General features: G+C 45.6%; 1 protein-coding gene across 2 annotated transcripts in view; it reads right to left on the reverse strand.

The window, feature by feature from the left end:
* The window catches only part of MRE11 (MRE11 homolog, double strand break repair nuclease), a 229548-nt gene that overhangs the window by 138634 nt on the left and 69988 nt on the right, over positions 1–20926 (reverse strand). For both annotated transcript variants that reach the window (XM_056561491.1, XM_056561492.1), the window contains exons 9-10: positions 4965–5136; positions 2466–2546 (exon numbers count right to left, since the gene is read on the reverse strand). In XM_056561491.1, the coding sequence (XP_056417466.1) occupies positions 2466–2546; positions 4965–5136 (253 nt within the window). The remainder of the gene's footprint in view (positions 1–2465; positions 2547–4964; positions 5137–20926) is intronic.

The following is a 20926-nucleotide window of genomic DNA, read 5'->3' on the forward strand; positions in this document are numbered from 1 at the left end:
CCACAGAATAGCATGCAGCGCCACCGCAAGCATATTTACAGCACAGTCATCATAAAGCATGGAATCTACTGGGTACACACATAGGGGTAGAGTTATGAAAACCTGGAAAAAGTTGCTGAGTGGCCCATAGTAACCAATCAGACGCTTCTTTCATTTTTCAGAGACCTTTTAAAAAAAATGAAAGAAGCGATCTGATTGGTTGCTATGGGCAACTCCATAACTTTTCCTCTGGACAGGTTTTGATAAATCTCCCCCCATTTAGCATATTTGTGTACATCCTGGGCAGCAGCAGATACTATTATTCACAAGTAGAACCAGGACTCGATTAGTATAACTGGGCATTATAGTCAAAACCGTATAACTGGCAGATAACACTAAAACTCCCCACAGATCTGTACATCAGGTAAACCTGCTCATCATTCATTAAAGGGGTACTCTACTCCCCAGCGTTCAGAACATTTAATTGCATACGCTAGGGCAGGCTTCGTGATGTTACACTCTGCCCCTCGTGTCACACCCCCTCCATAGACTTGCACTGAGGGAGCGGGGCGTGACGTCACGAGGGGGCATGGCGACCCCCGACGTCTGCACCAGTCGGAACTAAATGTTCTGAACGCTGGGGAGTGGAGTACCCCTTTAAAGGAGTAGTGCAGTGAAAAATAACTTATCCCCTTATCCAAAGGACCCCCCCCCCCTCGATCTCCTGAACGGGGCCCAGGCAGTCTGCCGGAAGCGGCCGTTGCTGTTGCCGACACGCCCCCTCCATATAGCTCAATGGGATATATGGAAGGGGCGTGTTGGCCGCCGCTGCTCCACGCGGGGGTCGGCACGCCCCCTTCCAGAAGACTGCCGGGGCCCCGTTCAGGAGATTGCGGGGGTCCCAGCAGTCGGACCCCCCACGATCTATAACTTATCCCCTATCCTTTGGATAGGGGTTAAGTTACCTTTCACTACAGATCTCCTTTAAAGGGAATGCATCATCAAAAAATCTGACCTATTGCTAAAATCAAGTTTTTACGTTAACCATAATTTTAAAGAATTTTTTGTGATTAGATTTTTTTCCCCTAATTTTCGATTTTACCATCAATATTCTAAAATAATCCTGAATTCTTGCAATTTCCATTCTTACCACTAAGCAGAGACTTTCTGTTCTTTCTGTAATAATAAGTAAGAGGCTGCTGGAAAGGGACCTGTGCAGCTTTACAATGACACAAGTAGATAGAGAAGACAACAGATGGAGCTCGCTGATCAGTGTTCCCCTCCCATGTAGAATGACCTCTGCACAGGTCAAAGAGAATGCTGACAAACCTGTCCCATACAAAGAATAAGGTCTGGAGAGGCCGTAAAGCATTTTATGACATGCTGTTGAAAACAACTCAAGCAAGATGGCAGGCCCCATTAATAATGCACTAAATATAATATAATAATAAAAAAAAAAAAAATGTTATATCATAAAATAGAAATATAGTAGAAAAAAAAAATACAGGTTTCAATGTCTGCCTCTAATCAGGAACAAAAAAGAAAAATGAACTGCACAGTGTACAAGAAGGATACATGTTACTACTTATTTTTTTTTAACTTCATTTCCTGAATAAAGGATTTGTTAGACAGTCTTGAACAGTCTGCTAAGCCCTGAAGCTGCAATGCCTCTCGCCTTTACGTCACAGCATCTGACAAACAGGTTACCCAACACAACCCCAAACCCCCCCCACTTGCAACATTTCAACATTTTGTTCCGAACGCTGGGTGAGGGGGTTGTGACGTCATGACATCACACCATGCCCCCTCAATGCAAATCTATGGGAGGGGGCGTGGCGGCTGCCACGCCCCCTCCCATAGATTTGCATTGAGGGGGCCTGGTTTGGCAGCTGCCACGCCCCCTCCCATAGATTTGCATAGATTTGCATCGTCACGACCCCCGCAGCCTGCACCCAGCGTTCCGAACAAAATGCTTTAAACACTGGGGCAGTGGAGTACCCCTTTAAAATTGCTCGGAGACTTACTGAGTGTACAGTGCATGTGCAGGAGGACCTGTGTGTCAATCACACAAACAAGAGATGCCGTGCCACAAAGGAGAGACACAAGAGATGCCTCTCTGACAAATCGTGACTGTCTAAAAAACCCTTTATTTGGAAACAATTGTATGTGCATGAAATAAGCAGGGCCAACAGGCAGGGAAATGTACCGAATAGAAATACATAGTGTTCCGTCTCTATTTTCTGAATGTATATGGTCTTATTTTATTATATGATTGTAGGGGGCGGACATCTTGTCTGTCTGGTAGGTTAGAGATTAGCTTTACAGCAACTAATAGCCTACTGAGGTTCACGAGAGAGAGTTGTGGGCATGCTCTGTGACATGTGCAGGGCGGGTGAGGAGTAGTTTATGTTACCTGTTGCCAATGGGAACACACACTGCAACATGAGTTTCCTCATTACAGCCATCTTGGGTTGTGATGAACTTACCCGTAGTCGTATCAAAGGCTTATCCGGTATACAATTATTTCCCAGACGCTCCCTCTCCGCCAGCTCCAACATTCCCTCTATCTGCAATAAACAAAATAATAAAGACAGGTTATTATACTATTGTGCCTGGTTTTTCCCCTTATTTTTCCCCTTACTTATACCAAACAAACATAGCCTATCCACAGGACAGGAAGTGTCTGGGCTCAGCAGTCGGACCCCAGCAACATCACCGCTCCCCCCCGCCTCCTTTTTGCATTTACTGTCTACATATACACCTTAAAGGGGTATTCCAGGGAAAAACAATGTTTTTCATATCAACTGGCTCCAGAAAGTTCAACAGATTTGTAAATTAATTCTATAAAAAAAATCCTAATCCTACCAGTACTTATCAGCTGCTGAAGTTGAGTTGTTCTTTTCTATCTGACAATAGTGCTCCCTGCTGACACCTCTGTCTGTCTCAGGAACTGTCCAGAGTAGGAGAAAATCCCCATAGCAAACCTCTCCTGCTCTGGACAGTTCCTGGGACAGACTGAGGTGTCAGCAGAGAGTACTGTGGTCAGACAGAAAAGAACAACTCAACTTCAGCAGCTGATAAGTACTGGTAGGATTCAGATTTTTTTAATAGAAGTAATTTACAAATCTGTTTAACTTTCTGAAGCCAGTTGATATGAAAAATAATGTTTTTCACTGGAATATCCCTTTAAAGTGTAGGGGAATTTTTTTGTGCTCCGTATATTCAGGCAAAATCAGTGGACCGATAACAGTGCTGGATTATGTCTTTATTGCAATGACTCTTTAAACACTGATTGGATGATGTCAGACTATAAAGCCACACCTTCTTGACAAGGAGAAATGGTGACACCCAGTTGACAATTTATTCATACCAGAATGCTCCTGTTATATTTGCTCTGCCACCACCCCGAAGCTTCACGAACAGATATTTCAACCACGTCTGCTCTGGTCAATATTCCAGCATGAGGAAGGACTTGATGGAAACGAAACAATTGAAGGGGTACTCCACCCCTAGACATATTATAAGATGTCTGATCGCAGGGCCGCCGCTGCTGGGGCACCCAAAATCTCCTTGCTTCACCCGGTGATCGTTTAGAGCATCGAGTGCAGCGCCGGAGGCTCGTGACACCACAGCCATACCCCGCGTGATGTCACACCACGCCCCTCAATGCAAGTCTATGGGAGGGGGCATGACGGCTCTCCCATAGACTTAAATTGAGGGGGCGTGGTCATGACGTCATGAGCCTCTGACCCCGCATCGCCAGTCATCCGGCACGAAGCAAACTTTGCTCCGTACACCAGCCGAGGTCACAGGGGTCCCCAGCGATCAGACATCTTATCCCCTATCCTTTGGAGTAAAACGTGGCATTTATGCACCTCCAAATATAAGATTTAAACAACAAGAAGAAAAAACGTGGTCTCAAAAAGCAGGAGGTGCTCAACCCCAAATGCAGTTGTGCATTTATACTGGGGGAGCAGATCCTGCCCTTGTAGTCTGTTGCTGGGGGCGATCCCCAGTATAAAATGCATACAATGGGGGATGCCTGCAGCGGACTACAAGTGCCACAATGGCATCCTACACCTGATGAAAGGTGTGGATGTGTAACATATAGAATATGTTACACAGCCTGGGAACAGGCTGTAAGGCTGGGTTCCCACTACATTTTCTCCCATAGGAGAGCGCATACGGCAGGGGGGAGCTAAAACCTCGCGCTCCCGTATGCCTTTCTATGCGCTCCCGTATGTCATTCATTTCAATGAGCCGGCCGGAGTGAAACGCTCTGTCCGGTCAACTCATTTTTGCGCCGTATGCGCTTTTACAACCGGACCTAAAACCGTTTTTGACCGCAGTTTTAGGTCCGGGGAAAAAGCGCATACGGCGCAAAAATGAGCCGACCGGACGTTTCACTCCGGCCAGCTCATTGAAATGAATGACATACGGGAGCGCATAGAAAAGCATACGGGAGAGCGAGGTTTTAGCTCCCCCCTGCCGTACGCGCTACCGTATGGGGAAAACGTGATGTGAACCCAGCCTTAGTCGGACCTAATGCCGTTGTATTTGCCCACTGGCCCCTGGTATTGCCCATACGGCACAGGTAGGTTTAGTCCAATTATTATGACCAATTTGCTTTTTTTCCTCCTTTTTTGGTTTTGTTCCAATACACACAAAGGGAATAAACGTGTGTATAGCAAAACATGTGTTACTGCAATCCTTTTCTAGAAAGATTTCAGCCAACATTTACGACCATGACTTTATATATATATTTATGTCATGGAAGAAAGGGTGAGGAGTGACCAGTAGGGGACGCTTACTGAATATGGATTCATAAAGATCCCCATGAATTACATAACACATTGAATTACTGACAGCTCCTCCTAGTGGTGACTGCTCCCACTCACACACAACTCCATACATTCTGTGATAGAAAAGACAAATAAACACAGTAGCTGCAGTCATACAAATGTAAAGCAGAAGGGATTATCTACCTTCTCTACGCAGAAGTTTTCTATGTCCTGAGTCACTTTGGGATTATCTGGATTGAACTGGTCTGGATAGTCACCCAAGACGACATCTTCGATAAAGAACTGGCGCACGGTCTGGAGAGGGAGTTTCAGCATGTTCATTTTCTTGTGTCGGATTCGTAATAAACCTATGTGTCTGAAAAAAATAAATAAATAAGTAAATAAATAAGAAAACATGGAGTTAAAGTGGAGAATAATACAGGATATTGGGACTGCAGGATCATATAGAAGTGTAAAAATAGCTTGTTAGTTGTTATCTTTTGTCAAGAGAGTAAAGGGATTGTTCACTTGAATGTCATGGAAAAACTGGGGGGGGGGGGGGGGCACTAGGGGGTGATTACTTAATATGGATCATCTATAAAGCTCCCCTAGAAATACATAATCAGGCTGCAGAGTCTTAGGTTTAATTTTTCTATCTATTGTTGCATTGTAGCCATGATAAAAGGAATAATCCAGGATTTCTTTTATTTGACTATGCTACAGGGGCTGTAAAGTTCGTGTAGTACATAATATAGTGTCTGTACCGGTGTGTGACGGTTTTCTCACAATTCTTCTGTGATTTTCACCCCAATATTTATTTTTACCAGCATACAAAATGACTGTTGTCTCAGATTTTTCCCAGGTTGCAATGCGGCCGAGACCTCACTAGTCAGCTGATGACAGGGAGCCTGTCTGCTTCAATGGGTGGAGGGATCAATCTGCAACTAATGCAACAGCTGGAGGCACCCTGCTTTAAAACCACAGGTCTTTTGTTTCAATGGGTGGGGGGGGCTTATGTGTGGGAGGGAGGAAAATGGAATTGTGGGATTTGTAGTAAAAAAAAAAGAAAACTCAAACAGGAAACACAAGTTCACAAAAAGATAGCCACAGTGTTATGGTAATCTCATGACAGCCATTTAGCCCCAAGACAAGCGCAGATCCTTCCCAAGCATGTCCATTACTTCCTGCCAGGTACGTACTAAAATCACCTTATGGTGGAGAACCCCTTTAAAAACTATAGGTCCAAAACATGTCGACTCTGTTTGTGATAATGAACTTTTATTGAGAAAACAATAAGCTGAAAGATGTTTTCTGGCTATATAGATTTAAGGGGTTTTTCACTTAGAAAGGGTGAGGAGTGACCTCTAGGGGGAGCTGCCTGAGCATGTTGTAGGTTGTAGTTGTGTAACAGCTAGGGGATTGGAGTCCACAGCTTAGAGACCACTGCTCTAGTAGCTGAACGTAGAAGTGCAGCTGGGCTGTTCGGGCAACCCCATCCCCTACTGCTGCTTAAATATTTACTATGAAAACCAGCTCAGCCTTGTCCTGTGTCTGCAAGACAAGCAATACAAGTCTATGGAGGAGGAAGAAGATAGCTTGACGCTCTAGCTGTAGGAGAACTGAACATTATAGATGAAGCCTGCAGAGCAGAAATCTGCTGAAAAATGCCATTTACAGGTAATATAATGGCCAGAAACAGTTCTACTCCTCATGTACACGTGAGTGCATCCTAAAAAGTCACCTGAAATGACAGGTACCCTTTAAAGACTAATTGTAAATAACAATTTTTTCAGCCCCAAAAAAATAAAGCACTGTATACAGCTCCTCCCCCTCTTACTCCATGGTATTTGGGGGAGGGAATTACTTCATCACTTCCTGGAGACTTTAATGGACTATTTCTGCCAACTTACTTCTACTAAAGGGCGGTTCTGGGCATAGGAATCCTGCCTGCTCCTTGTAGGCTCCCACCAATGGTGTGCCTATTTTGCTGGAAATTTCAGGTTCAGGAAAAGGGGTTTGCCTAAAAAACTAAAATATTTCCAGCCTGTTTGCAGCCGTTTAAAGAGATTATCCAGGATTAGAAAAACAAAGCAGATTTATTAAAAAATTAAAAAAAAAGAGCACCACTCCTGTCCTCAGGTAGTGTGTGGTATAGCAGCTCAGTTCCATTGAAGTGAATGGAGCCAAGTTGTACTACTACACACAACCTGAGGACAGGGGTGGTGCTGTTTTTGGAAGGAATTGGCTATGGAAGAAATAGTTTTCTATCCCTAGATAACCCTATTTAAAGGGATACTCCACCCCTAGACAACCCCGTGATCAGACATCTTATCCCCTATCCTTTGGATAGGGGATAAGATATCTAAGGGTGGAGTCCCCCATTAAAGGGGTACTCTGCTGCTCAGCGTTTGGAACAAACTGTTCCGAACGTTGGAGCCGTCAGCTCATGATGTCATAGCCCCGCCCCCTCATGACATCACACCCCGCCCCCTCAATGCAAGTCTATGGGAGGGGGCGTGACGGACGTCACGCCCCCTCCCATAGACTTGCATTGAGGTGGCGGGGCGTGACTTCATGAGGTGGCGGGGATATGACGACACAAGCTCCCGGCACCGGGCCCAGCGTTCGGAACAGTTTGTTCCAAACGCTGAGCAGCGGAGTACCCCTTTAAGGCAGTCTAGATCAGACTTTTACTTTAATATTAAGCTGTAAAGTGAATTCCTGCATTTTTTTTTTTTTTATATTATTACCAAGTCTGCTCACTTTCCCAATCTTCAGTAATTCAAGTCCTAAGCTGCGAGTCACGGCTCCGTTGTGTGTTAGAATTTTTAGAATTCACCGTTGAGAGGAATTATTCTGTAAATGATTTATACTATATAAGATGGCGTGGTGTGCAACCGAGCGGTGTGTAGGAGGTCATGAAGTGCGATTATGAAAATATATGTACCATCTCCTGCTCATAAGTGAGAAAACCACAGGCATGTACCCGACTGGAAGACCTCATCAAAAAAATGACATGAAGCTCAGCTGGAGAAGTCACAACCTCTTAGTTAAGAGAGTAAGAAAATAAAATAAAATAAAAAATAAGAAAAAAGCAATAGGAAACTGGCAGTAAAAGTATGAAATATTCATTAAATAGCTATTCCCAACTGAACAAATGACTGAAAAAGTTAAACAGATTATCCAGCTATTTCATTTTCTGTTTAAAATTGCTCAAGTTTGGGTAATAAAGTAAAAAAAAGTTTTCACTCACCTGCTGCGGTCTGAACAATGCCGATCCGCGCTGTTCAGCACGTTCTGGTCTACTTTAGACAGAAGAAAGTGTTCATTTGGCCAATGAATGTCTGAGGTTGGTCAATAGTGTGTCCTGATTGGCAGAGTGGCCACTTCCTGGTGTCAAGGGGTCACCAGGAAGTAGTGAGCAGCAGGGACTGGGCACCGTCTGAACGGGAATCGGAAGCATTACATGAGATCAAAAGGGACTACAGGGCTACTAAGGGGACAACATCCGGCACAGGGCTGCCCTTTTTTGGGGCCATAACTCTGCCTAGGGAAAAAGTTAGGTGGCGAGTAAGGTATACGAGAGGTACACATATTTGTTTCCCACTCCTACTCTATTGCCTGATGATTCCCTGGCAATACATATACCCATACATAATTTGGCATGCGTTTCATTAAAGGGGTTATCCAGGGAAAAATTTTTTTATATGTCAACTGGCCCCAGAAAGTTAAACAGATTTGTAAATTACTTATATTAAAAAACCTTAATCCTTTCAGTACTTATGAGTAGGGATCGACCGATTATCGGTTTGGCCGATATTATCTGCCGATAATCACGATTTTGGGCATTATCGGTATCGGCAATTACCTTGCCGATAAGCCGATAATGCCCCGCCCCCTGCACCGTGACCGCCCCCCCATGACCCGCCCCACCGCACCGCGTCGCACCCCCCACCGCACCGCCCCGGCCCCATTGCCTCCCCCATCCCCGGTTTTATAATTACCTGTTCCCGGGGTCCACGCTATTTCTGGCTCCTGCTGCGTCCTGCGTTACGCTGTGCGCAATGACGAGTGACGCGACGCAACGTCACCGTCAGTGCGCACAGTGACAGCTCAGGAGGACGCCACTGGAGACAGATGTAGAGTGGACCCCGGGAACAGGTAATTATAAAACTGGGGATGGGGGAGGCAATGGGGCCGGGGCGGTGCAGTGGGGGCGCGGTGCGGTGGGGCGGTAGGGGGTGCCGTGCGGTGGGGCGGTAGGGGGCTCGGAGAGGTGCAGCGGTGGGGGGGGCTGTCGTGGTGGCGGTGATAGGACTCAGGAGGACCCCCAGACAGGCAGGGGAGAGAAGCGGGTGGTGGCGGCGGTCTCTATGGCACCGCAAAAGCCACTGCATTTCATTGATTTAAAGCGCCCGCTTTAAATCAGTGATCTGCAGCAGTGTCGCGGGGGGATAAAATAGCCGATAACTTATACTGGAATATCGGTATAAGTTATCTGCTATCGGCCCTAACCTCCACCGATTATCGGTATCGGCCCTAAAAAAACGATATCGGTTGATCCCTACTTATGAGCTTCTGAAGTTAAGTTGTTCTTTTCTGTCTAAGTGCTCTCTGATGACACGTGTCTCGGGAGGAGGTTTGCTATGGAGATTTGCTTCTAAACTGGGCGGTTCCCGAGACAGGTGTCATCTGAGAGCACTTAGACAGAAATGAACAACTCAACTTCAGAAGCTCATAAGTAAGTACTGAAAGGATTAAGATTTTTTTTAATAGAAGTAATTTACAAATCTGTTTAACTTTCTGGAGCCAGTTGATATATAAAAAAAAAAGTATTTTCCTAGATAACCCCTTTAAATAGAGTTGCCTGGTCTGAATCACTAGTTTAGTCTGTGAGTTTAAAGGGAACCTGTCATCAGCTTTTCCCCTAAATAACGGTTGGCAACAGGTTATATTGGGTAAAATCTACTTTCTTACCAGGACTGGATGTGCTCCAGGCCATAGATGAAAGTGAAAAACAACTTTTTGAAAGTCTCCCGTGTGGCACGGTAAAGCCTCGGAAGCAGTCCCAGGGACGTGCTGCATCTCCTTGTGGTCAGCGGACTCCGAGCTGTGACCACTCCTATTGGGCGTGACTGAAAGCCTGGGCACTGCTGATGTCACCACACCGCTCCCTCTGCTCTGTGAATTATGTCTAGTATGAGAGGTAACAGCCCGGAATGCCCTGACTACATGAGGATGCAGTACGTCCCTGGGACTATTGCAGGGCATTACCATACAGCACCAGGGACAACTGTTAGGTAGGGTTGACAACAAGATAAGATCTGATGACAGGTTCCCTTTAATTGCTGAAATAAAAGTTTTACTTTGTAATTTTCTCTGATACACCGTCTTGTCTCTAGAAGTATTCTTAAAACGTCTTTCTAGCATGCAAAGGATAAAAGAGCTCCGGTATCACTGGCTGATTTAAAGGGGTTATCTAGAGCTTACTGCTGGCCGCAGCGATGTCCCTTGGCTGGTGGAATAAACATGTAATGGGCCTGATCTTCTTCCTGGTGCCAGGGCCCGTAAAAGGGGTACTCCACTGCCCCAGTAACTTAACATTTAGTTCCAAATGCTGGGTATGGGCTAAGGGGGCCATGACTTCACACCACGCCCCCTCAATGCAAGTCTATGGGAGGGGGCGTGACGGACGTCACGCCCCCTCCCATAGACTTGCATTGAGGGGGTGTGACGTCACGACCCCTGCACCCAGCGTTCTTAACTAAACGTTCCGGACGCTAGGGCAGTGGAGTACCCCTTTAAATCAAACTATAGGTCAGCCTATCACCGGCCAAGGGACATCACTGATGCCGGCAACAAGCTCAGCACAGCGTGACTTGCACTGCCCGCAGGACAGGAGACGGATATTGGCGCCCCGGGGGGAGTGGCGGAAGGGAAGTTAAAGTTTGTTATTTTTCTTGTGGCAGCCCGGGCAGAATAATACAATACAGAAAAAAAATACACTGGATAACCCTTTAATTGCATGGCGAGGTGGCGGGCCAGGACACTACAAGACATTACAATACTTGTATCCTCTGGCATATGGGCAACAGTATATTTCTTGCTACGGTAAAGACGGCCAATACCAGCACTAGAAATGACTTCTTTCACCAACACTGTACACATTAGGTGGGTGTTCTGAGAGGAGATCAAAAGAACAAAAGGGGGCACCCCAAAAAGTATTAAAAGAAAATGTATCATCTGGATTATTATAATTTTTTTATTATTATTATTTTTGGGGCAGCCATCTTGCCCGATCTATTTTAACAGCATTTAGTGATATTTTTTCCTGCAAGCTTCATAGACAAAGACAACAATAGACAGGACCAGTCCCATTCAGATGAATGGGAAAATTGTCTGTGTGTGCTCTGTGACCTGTGCAGAGGTCATTCTACAGGGAGGGGGAGGCTGAACTGCGAGAAAAGGAAATCTCAGCTTAATTTCAGGCCTAGTGGCAAAAAGAAAAATGCAAGATTTTATTTATTTTTTTTTATTCAGCAAGTAAAATTGAAAATAAGAATGACCTTCTATCGACACGGGAGCTTTTTCTTATAAATTTTCCAATTGTAAATTAATGTTTAAAGGGATTTAACATAGAAATAGATCATTGTTGGACAATCATTTTTTTTTTTTTTTCAAAACCAATTTGCAGCTACAAAAAGACAAAAAAAACTCATCTTGTTTCTGGATGATAAGATTACATAAGATTTCTGCTGGCCTTTACTTTAATAAATTAGAAGTCTAGCATCAAACTTGTAATGTGGTTACTCCATTTCATGTTGTGCCTTGAAGGCGTCTGTGACTGAGCAGATTTTGTAATAGAGCAATGCACAGGGAGCGTATGCTGAGAAAATGAAATAACATTACAGAACATTACCTGCCACAACAGCAAATGTCAGCGAGAACGCAACGTCTCCTCGGAGATCACAGCTGATCCCTACAAGCAGACTTTTACCATCCATCTTATCAAATGAAAACACCACAAGACACTGTTAAAAAGGCAAGTAAATATCATTTACATGACTGAGCCCTGGGGATCTGAAGACGACCGCAGTGCCGCTCCATACAGCCAGTCACAATGCACAAGAGCCAACAGAAAAAGTCCAAAAAACTATTCTCCACCTCCTGCATGCAAACACTGTGGCTGCACTTCAGCCTGTATATCATATAAAAAATGTCCTGTATATGGTTTTATCTAGTGGTCACATGACCACATTCTCCAGTAGTTCTGGCGCGGTAATCCGGCTGGGCTCTGCTGGATGTTCTCATTATGTTTATTTGACATTCGTAATGTAGCAACCAAAATGGACAGTGGGTTTCATTGGCTAATGATTATCCTCATGTTTTCATGGGTAAGGGAAATAGACTTTAAAGGGGTACTCCGCTGCTCAGCGTTTGGTACAAAATGTTCCCAATGCTTAGAGCTGGCGCCGGGAGCTCGTAAAGTCATAGCCTCGCCCCCTCAATGCAAGTCTAGACTTGTATTGAGGGGCGGGGCATGATGTCATGAGGGGCGGGGCTATGACGTCATGCGGTCCCGGCGGCAGCTAGCATAGCACATCACACAGATCCTTTTTAGGATAACTACATCTATAATAATAATAATAATAATAAACTTCTCTAATATAACAGCATAGCACATCACACAGATCCTTTTTTAGGATTACTACATCTATAATAATAATAAACTTCTCTAATATAACAGCATAGCACATCACACAGGTCCTTTTTTAGGATTACTACTAGGGATGTAAGAAAAAATCGATTCTCGCGATAATCGCGATTTTTCATTTGCCGATACAGAATCGATTCAAAATATTTTTGAATCGATTCTTTTAGGGATGTGGAATTTTTAATAAAACGCACTTTTCTTACCTGCCAACGAGCCCGCGGAGCTCCGGTACAGGTGTTCGGTCCCCGGGCTGTATTCTTCTTACTTCCTGTTAGTCCGGCACGTCACACGGAGCTTCAGCCTATCACCGGCCGCAGCGATGTCCCGCCTCCGCTGGTGATAGGCTGAAGCTCCATGTGACGTGCCGGACTAACAGGAAGTAAGAAGAATACAGCCCGGGGACCGAACACCTGTACCGGAGTGTACCGGAGCTCCGCGGGCTCGTTGGCAGGTAAGAGAAAGTGTGTTTTATTTTATTTTGCAGCACCGGAGTACTAGATCGCCGCTGTCAAAGCTGACAGCGGCGTCTATTGGGATCTATGAATGCTCCCAGGTGGGCGATATATCGCGATGTATCGTCACCTAGACGGTATCGCGATATATCGCGATATATCGAATCGCCACACTGGTATCGCGATTCGAATCGAATCGCCAAATTCTTGGCGATTCACACCCCTAATTACTACATCTATAATAATAATAATAATAATAAACTTCTCTAATATAACAGCATAGCACATCACACAGGTCCTTTTTTAGGATTACTACATCTATAATAATAATAATAATAATAATAATAAACTTCTCTAATATAACAGCATAGCACATGACACAGGTCCTTTTTTTAGGATTACTACATCTATAATAATAATAATAATAATAATAATAATCTTCTCTAATATAACAGCATAGCACATCACACAGGTCCTTTTTTAGGATTACTACATCTATAATAATAATAATAATAATAATAAACTTCTCTAATATAACAGCATAGCACATCACTCAGCTCCTTTTTAGGATTACTACATCTAATTTAATAATAATAATAATAACAACAATGCTAATATAACAGCATAGCACATCCCCCTGGTTCTTTTTAGGATTACTACATCTATTATAATAATAATAATAATAATAATAATAATAATAATAAACTTCTCTAATATAACAGCATAGCACATCCCCCTGGTTCTTTTTAGGATTACTACATCTATAATAATAATAATAATAATCTTCTCTAATATAACAGCATAGCACATCCCCCTGGTCCTTTTTAGGATTACTACATCTATAAATAAGATGATACATGTCCGGGCCCCGCTTCACGTACACTGGTCACGTCTATTGTGTATTACTCTGCTCACCTCAAACCTAATACACCACTTGGGTCTTATTTTATGGTTTATTTATCAGTTTCCTGACATGATTATTTTCCTTGTTCTTTGTTCTTATTCCACTCACATGTCCTAAAAGCTGAAAAACTTTCCCCGCTATTATTAGATCACTTACAGTCAACTAAGTTAGTAAACTGCGCATTGTGTGGGCAAATGTACTAAACTAATATTGATTTTGGACCAGATCCAGCTCACTACCATTAGAACAGCATTTATAGTCATTTCATACGTACTCACCAAACAATGGAGGGGAGATTGATGTAAACTCCATCTAATGTGGTATTTTGGGGTGTTCCCGGCCATGTGGTATGATGCTGAGTTATAATACTGTGTAATTTGTTTCTATTACCTCTTTGCGCAGTTTTGTCCCATTTTAAAGGGGTACTCCAGTGGAAAACTTTTTTTAATAAATGAACTGGTGCTAAAAAGTTAAACAGATTTGTAAATTACTTCTATTAAAAAAATCTTAAAGGGGTATTCCAGGCCAAAACTTTTTTATATATATCAACTGGCTCCGGAAAGTTAAACAGATTTGTAAATGTCTTCTATTAAAAAATCTTAATCCTTCCAATAGTTATTAGCTTCTGAAGTTGAGTTGTTGTTTTCTGTCTAACTGCTCTCTGATGACTCACGTCCCGGGAGCTGTGCAGTTCCTATGGGGATATTCTCCCATCATGCACAGCTCCCGGGACGTGACATCATCATTGAGCAGTTAGACAGAAAACTTCAGAAGCTAATAACTATTGGAAGGATTAAGATTTTTTAATAGAGGGGGGCGTGGCCTGAAGCGCTGGAGGGAGGACGTGCGCCATGAGAGCTCCCACAGGGCCTAAGCAAAAACGGGCATAGACTTGGGCTATGGGAGTCAGATCTCGCTCCAAAGGGCACAAGAAGAAGTCCAAACCCATGGAGAACCCCTCCGGCAGCATTTCACGCTTCCTGCGGCCGCTGCAGACTATTCGCAGCTGCTCACCTGAATCGCGGCCCACCGCTGTGCGATCCGGAAGCCTGCGCCACGTGACGCCTCAAGCCGGGAGCCCCGGACCCTTCGAAATGGCCGCGGCGACAGCGCACATATCGAGATCGCGCAGCCTGGCCCTATCTGAAGTGGCTCCCAACAATCCTCCACCAGCTCCTTTGCTGCCTGACACCATGGCTCAAGTAAGTGGCATGGCTGCAACCCCTCAGGAAGCCTCTCCTGACCTGGAGCCCCAGACCCCTCTGGATGTGAGGCAGCATTCATTCCCAGCCCCTGCCTGTCGCTCCACCGGGAAAGAAATAGAGCAGATGCACACTCACATTGCCCCATCCTATGCTGAGACTGTAGCTACTACTACTGCGGCTTGTGTACCTGCAGGGAGCTCCCGAACCTCTTCTCCTGCTACTACTCTATCTGTGGCTGGCCCCCTGGCTTCCTGTACACCACAAGTACCTGCAATATGTGATGCTGGCAACACTGCTTCTGGGATTATAGAACTACAACCCAGCTCCCCAGCTCCTAATGCTTTTCCTCCTGAACTGTCTCTCCACTCTGATGCTTGGCAGACTGTGACCAGAAAACGCACTTCTCCTCTGCAGCCCCCCCAGCTCTCACATCATGGCTCCTCTACCCTATCGCCTATACCCCCTGTCCTCACCCAAGTTCTGGGTCCTCCTGCCCGTGATGTTACTGACGGGGCTGTAGAGATGGACTCTGATGCTTCCCATTCCGACATGAGCTCTCATGACTCTTCTGCTGAAAGTGACACCCCAGATTACTGGGGGGCAAGCCCCCCAGCTAAAAATAAGTTATTCAAAACTCCTTTGAAAATAAGACAGTCCAGGAGTCCTCCTCTGAGGATTCGCAGACCCCCACTAAGGAGAAACCTCCCTGCACCCCCCATTCCACAACTAGTGGTCTGGCTGCCCCGCCTGAGCACAGTGCGGCCCCTGCCTCTGATCACCATTTACCTACAAAGGAGATGGCTCTCAATGCCTTGAAGGGGCATCCGGAGCTACAAGCATTACTGACTTTGTTACCCACCAAATCAGATCTCATGTCACTGGCCTCTGACCTGAAATCAGCTTGGCAACATGACCTTAAACCGGTGAAATCGGCTGTTACCCACCTGCAGTCCAAAGTACGGTCTCTAGAAGAATTCCAAACGTCGACAGTTGATCAAATTAAAACACTTCAGGAAACCACTGCAAAACTGACCATGCAACAAGCACTGACTATTGATCACCTAGACGATATCGACAACAGAAATCGTCGGAACAATATCCGACTCAAAGGACTTCCTGAATCAGTTCTGCCCCATCAATTGACCCCTACCCTGCAGAAAATATTCAATGAACTCCTAAAGAAACCTTCTGATAGCCCGCTGAAACTGGACCGTGCCCACAGAGCTCTTAAAGCAAAGAGCCCAGACCCGAAAAGACCAAGGGACGTCATATGCAGAGTGCATCACTTCACTCAAAAAGAAGAATTAATGCGTAAAGCTCGAGATGTTAAGAACCTTACTTTCAATGGTGCATAACTTCAAATATCTCTCTCTCCGCACCCTTCGCTTGCGGGCCACACTTAAACCACTCCTTCAGCTGTTGCAGAATGCCCAAATAGTGTACAAATGGGGCTTCCCATTCGCTCTCATAGCTAAACATGGAACTACAAGCGCCACCTTACGTAGACCAGAAGATCTGCGGGTCTTTCTGGAGACCTTTAAATTACCTCCAGTAACTTTGACAGACTGGGTGAACATGTTCTTAATTCCATCCCCTGCCTTTGTGGGAACCCGTGTCCAAGAATCTTCAGGGACCCGCCGGCAAGATGCACCTCTGTCAGACCCCCTGCCTCAGAGGCCGAGGTGAAAAACTTGAGCGGCTGCTGAGCGACGATGGAACTACGCTCCCTGGTCTGACTGATTGGAGTCGGCTCTAACTGCTGATCCGCCCGATGACTGTTGCACTAGAAAATGTTGTTGACACTGTTGATCTATCTGAGATTTCTATTAAGTTGTGGATTGCTTTGTTGAGGTTATCTGCCCCCCTGATTGTATAGTGACCCTAGGGTTAGTCTGGTCACGTATGCCCCTGCATCTCCAACGTGCCACCGGCATATGACTTACTCTTTACCATGCCCTAATGGCTAGTTTACCCCACCCTGAGATACTTGATCTGGCCCCTATGTTTCTAAGCTACCTTAAGACTTCGAGTCTGCTAGCTACTTGTTTGCCCGTAGTATAAGCGCATTTCTCCTTGCATTAGGTTTAATGCCCCTTGTGTTGCTCAATGGCCCTACCTATGTGTTTGGTTGTTTAATTGAAGGATGTCACCTGAGCTACTCCTGGTGATTCTCCTTTGGCGCGCCTCTCATGTTACCCCACTTAGTTCAGACGCTGGACTGGTTCCGGCACTGTCTGTGGCCCTTAAGGCCTCTCTACATAGTCCCTTTGCGCTCGTGTCTGTGCGACTGCTGCTATATTTTCCTGTCTCCCTTACCTCCTGTCCTGTTTTTCTTATTCGCCTTAGCTTGTCTACTGACCTCGTGACTACACCTTGTGAGCTGGGCGACCTCCTGGATCCTCGTCTGACTGGTGAGTTAAGTGCCAAATTACACACACCTCATGGCAGCTGAAATACGTATGGCGACACTGAATGTGAAGGGCTTTAATACCCCAGAGAAAAGGGCACAGATCCTATACTCTCACCATAAACTGAGAGTGCAGATCCTAGCTCTGCAGGAAATGCACTTTAACCTTGAACAACAGGGATTATACTACCTGGATCCACAGCGTGAATCCGGAGGCTAGGACCAAAGGGGAGTCTCTGGCTTTTCATAGATCTATCCCACTCACTGTCCTTTCCACTAAAGTTGACCCGGTTTGACCCGGCAGCCCGATACATTTTCGCCAATTGTGAATTGGCTGACCAACGAATCACAATAGCTACTATATATGCCCCCAATCAGCACCAAGTGCCTTTTTTGATTAAAACATTAGATGCCTTATCCGCTTTTGCTTTGGGACCTATTCTCCTTTGTGGAGATCTTAACTTGGCCCTTTTCCCCAACGTTGACACTACATCTGGCCGTTCCTCTATCCCCCATAGTAAGCTCCGTGCGCTGAGGCAAAAACTACATACATTGCAATTAACTGACGTGTGGAGAGCCCTACACCCCCAGGGCAGAGACTATACTTTCTACTCCCACCCCTGTCAATCCTACAGTCAGATTGATTATATTTTCTGCTCCCATTTCCTGCTTCCAACATTCCGTTCTGCAGAAATAGGAGTAGTCACTCTTTCAGACCATGCCCCTGTCCTAGGTAACTTTGTGCTTCCTTCTTTAGTCAAACCCCAGGCTTCATGGAGATTAAATGAATCGCTCTTGCTTGACACCCTGTGTCTACAGGATCTTCAAGAGACGTCCAATAATTTTAAGATCGATCACTTAAATGACCCCTCTCCTCCTTTAGTGCAATGGGAGCCCCTTAAGTGTGTCTTGAGAGGTGTGCTCATCAAGCATGGGGCAAGACTGAAGAAGGCTGCATCGGCTAAAGCTACGCAGCTTTTTAAACATCTCCACATCCTCGAAACGCAACACAAGAAATCACAGCAAGATGTGATTTACCGGGACCTTATAAAAGTCCGTCATGACCTTCTAGAACTCATCAACAATAAGCATCGATATTATAAACAGGTCACGGGTAAACATTTTTATGAGTGGGGAAATAAATCAGGTAGGCTCCTAGCGAATGCCTTGAGAAATAAGAGATCCACATTGTTTGTCCCTGCCATTCAGCCCCGCACGGGTCCGGTCACACATCTCACCCCAAACATACTAGACGCATTTAGACGCTACTACATTGACCTTTATAATTTGCCTAAACCTCCCTCATTGTCCCCTGGAGCTCACTCCCCACCCTTATTATCCCTATCGCAATACATGGCTGATACCGCTCTCCCGACCCTTTCCTCGGACACCATTGAAGCACTTGAGAGACCATTCTCCCTGGAGGAACTGGACCTAGCCATTTCCTCTCTAACGACGGGCAAGAGTCCTGGGCCGGATGGCTATACGGCGAAATTTTTCAAGGTCCTCAAAGATGTCGTATCGCCACCTATACTTTCTGCTTTCAATGATGTCTCAGGTAACACACAACTGCCCAGCTCTTTCTTACGGGCATTTATTACAGTTATACCTAAAGAGGGAAAGAACCCCCTCCTATGCCCCAGCTATAGGCCCATATCATTGATCAATACTGATGCTAAGCTGTATGCCAAACTCATTACAAATAGGTTGGCATCCCATATGCCCTCCCTTGTCCATCCGGATCAAGTGGGCTTCATCCGCGGGAGAGAGGCAAGAGATAACACTTTACGTGCATTCTCCATGGTGCATTGTGCCCGGCAGCTGCAAATCCCTCTGTTCTTGCTCTCTCTCAACGCGGAGAAGGCCTTTGACCGGGTGGACTGGGAGTTTCTAGCGGCCACCCTAACCCAGATTGGCCTGGGCCCGGTGATGCGCCATAGGATAATGGCTCTCTACGCTAACCCCCAAGCCAAGATCAGGCTAAATGGCTGTCTGTCGGACACGTTTGACATTTGTAATGGGACGAGACAGGGTTGCCCTTTATCCCCCCTCTTATATGTTCTATGCATGGAACATCTATTGGTAGATATCCGTCAGAACCCTGACATCAAGGGCCTTGCCCTACCTCCTTCCCATTTTAAGTGTTCGGCGTTCGCTGACGACATTCTCCTCTACATATCCTCCCCCGTTACTACTCTGCCGTCCCTCATGGCAACGCTTCGTCGCTTCTCCAATTATAGTAACTACAAGCTAAACCCCACGAAAAGTGAAGCTCTGAATATTACTCTCCAGCCCCGAACACTGGCCCTACTTAAGATCCTTTATCCATTTAAATGGCAGACGACATCCCTAAAATACTTAGGTGTCCAGGTCCCGTCAGATCTGTCCCACACTTTCCGGCTCAATTTTCCCCCTCTCCAACACTCATTGAGATCAGACTTGGCAAGATGGGAACGTAGGGACTTCTCCTGGTTGGGAAGAATCAGTATCTTTAAAATGAACGCTTTACCACAACTTCTATATCTGTTTTCTGGCATCCCCACCCATGTTCCCCGGTCCTTTTTCCAGGAGGTCTCAGCATTACAGTCGAAGTTTGTTTGGTCTCATCGACGTCCCAGGATAGCTAGAAGTGTCTTGTATAGACGAAAGGCGGCAGTCTCGGCAGTCCTCACACGACTGCTTGATTGTTGCCATAGCCGCAGTGAAAAGCAGTGGGTGACACTTGAGAGTAGAGTCAGTGGAGTTGACCCCTTGTCAATACTGTGGCTGGTCGATGCGCCCCCCGCCTTTCGCAAACCAGGGAATGTCACTCCAATATTAAATTCCATATTTCGGGCTCATTCCTCGTATCTGAAGAAACTGAACCTATACTCCCCAGGTGGCCCGCTCACACCACTCTTTGTGAACCCAGCATTCCCCCCGGCACTGAACTCGCGTACATTCCTTACATTCTCCAGAGACATGGGAACGTCTTTTCACTCCCTCATGACTGATGTGGGATTGAAATCTCTTTCTGACATCACAGAGGGGACTCCCTGCTCTACACTCCATATATTCCAATACAATCAGCTAAAACATTTTTACACCTCCCATAATCGCGCACTTGCGCTGCATCGTCCGCTCACAAAATTTGAGTCTCTATGTGTGTCCTCCTCTTCAATATCGCACGCTGTTAGTACTGTCTACGGCCTTATTTTAGACACATACGCACTGCAGCCACTACCCTTCCGATCTGCCTGGGAAGCGGAGATTCGGGAAAGTATCCCAGATGAACACTGGAATCGAGCTCTGACCCTCTGCCACAAATCCTCCATCTCCAGCAAAGCCCAGGAAACTAACTATAAGATTCTTACCAGGTGGTATAGAGTGCCCACCCTGTTGTCCCGCATCTACCCGTCCGTTCCAGACATCTGTTGGAGATGTGGACAACAGGGAGGGACAATGTCGCACATATGGCTCACATGCCCTGTCTTAGACTCCTTTT

This window comes from Hyla sarda, chromosome 2 (genome assembly GCF_029499605.1).
Source record: "Hyla sarda isolate aHylSar1 chromosome 2, aHylSar1.hap1, whole genome shotgun sequence".
Lineage (NCBI taxonomy): Eukaryota > Metazoa > Chordata > Amphibia > Anura > Hylidae > Hyla > Hyla sarda.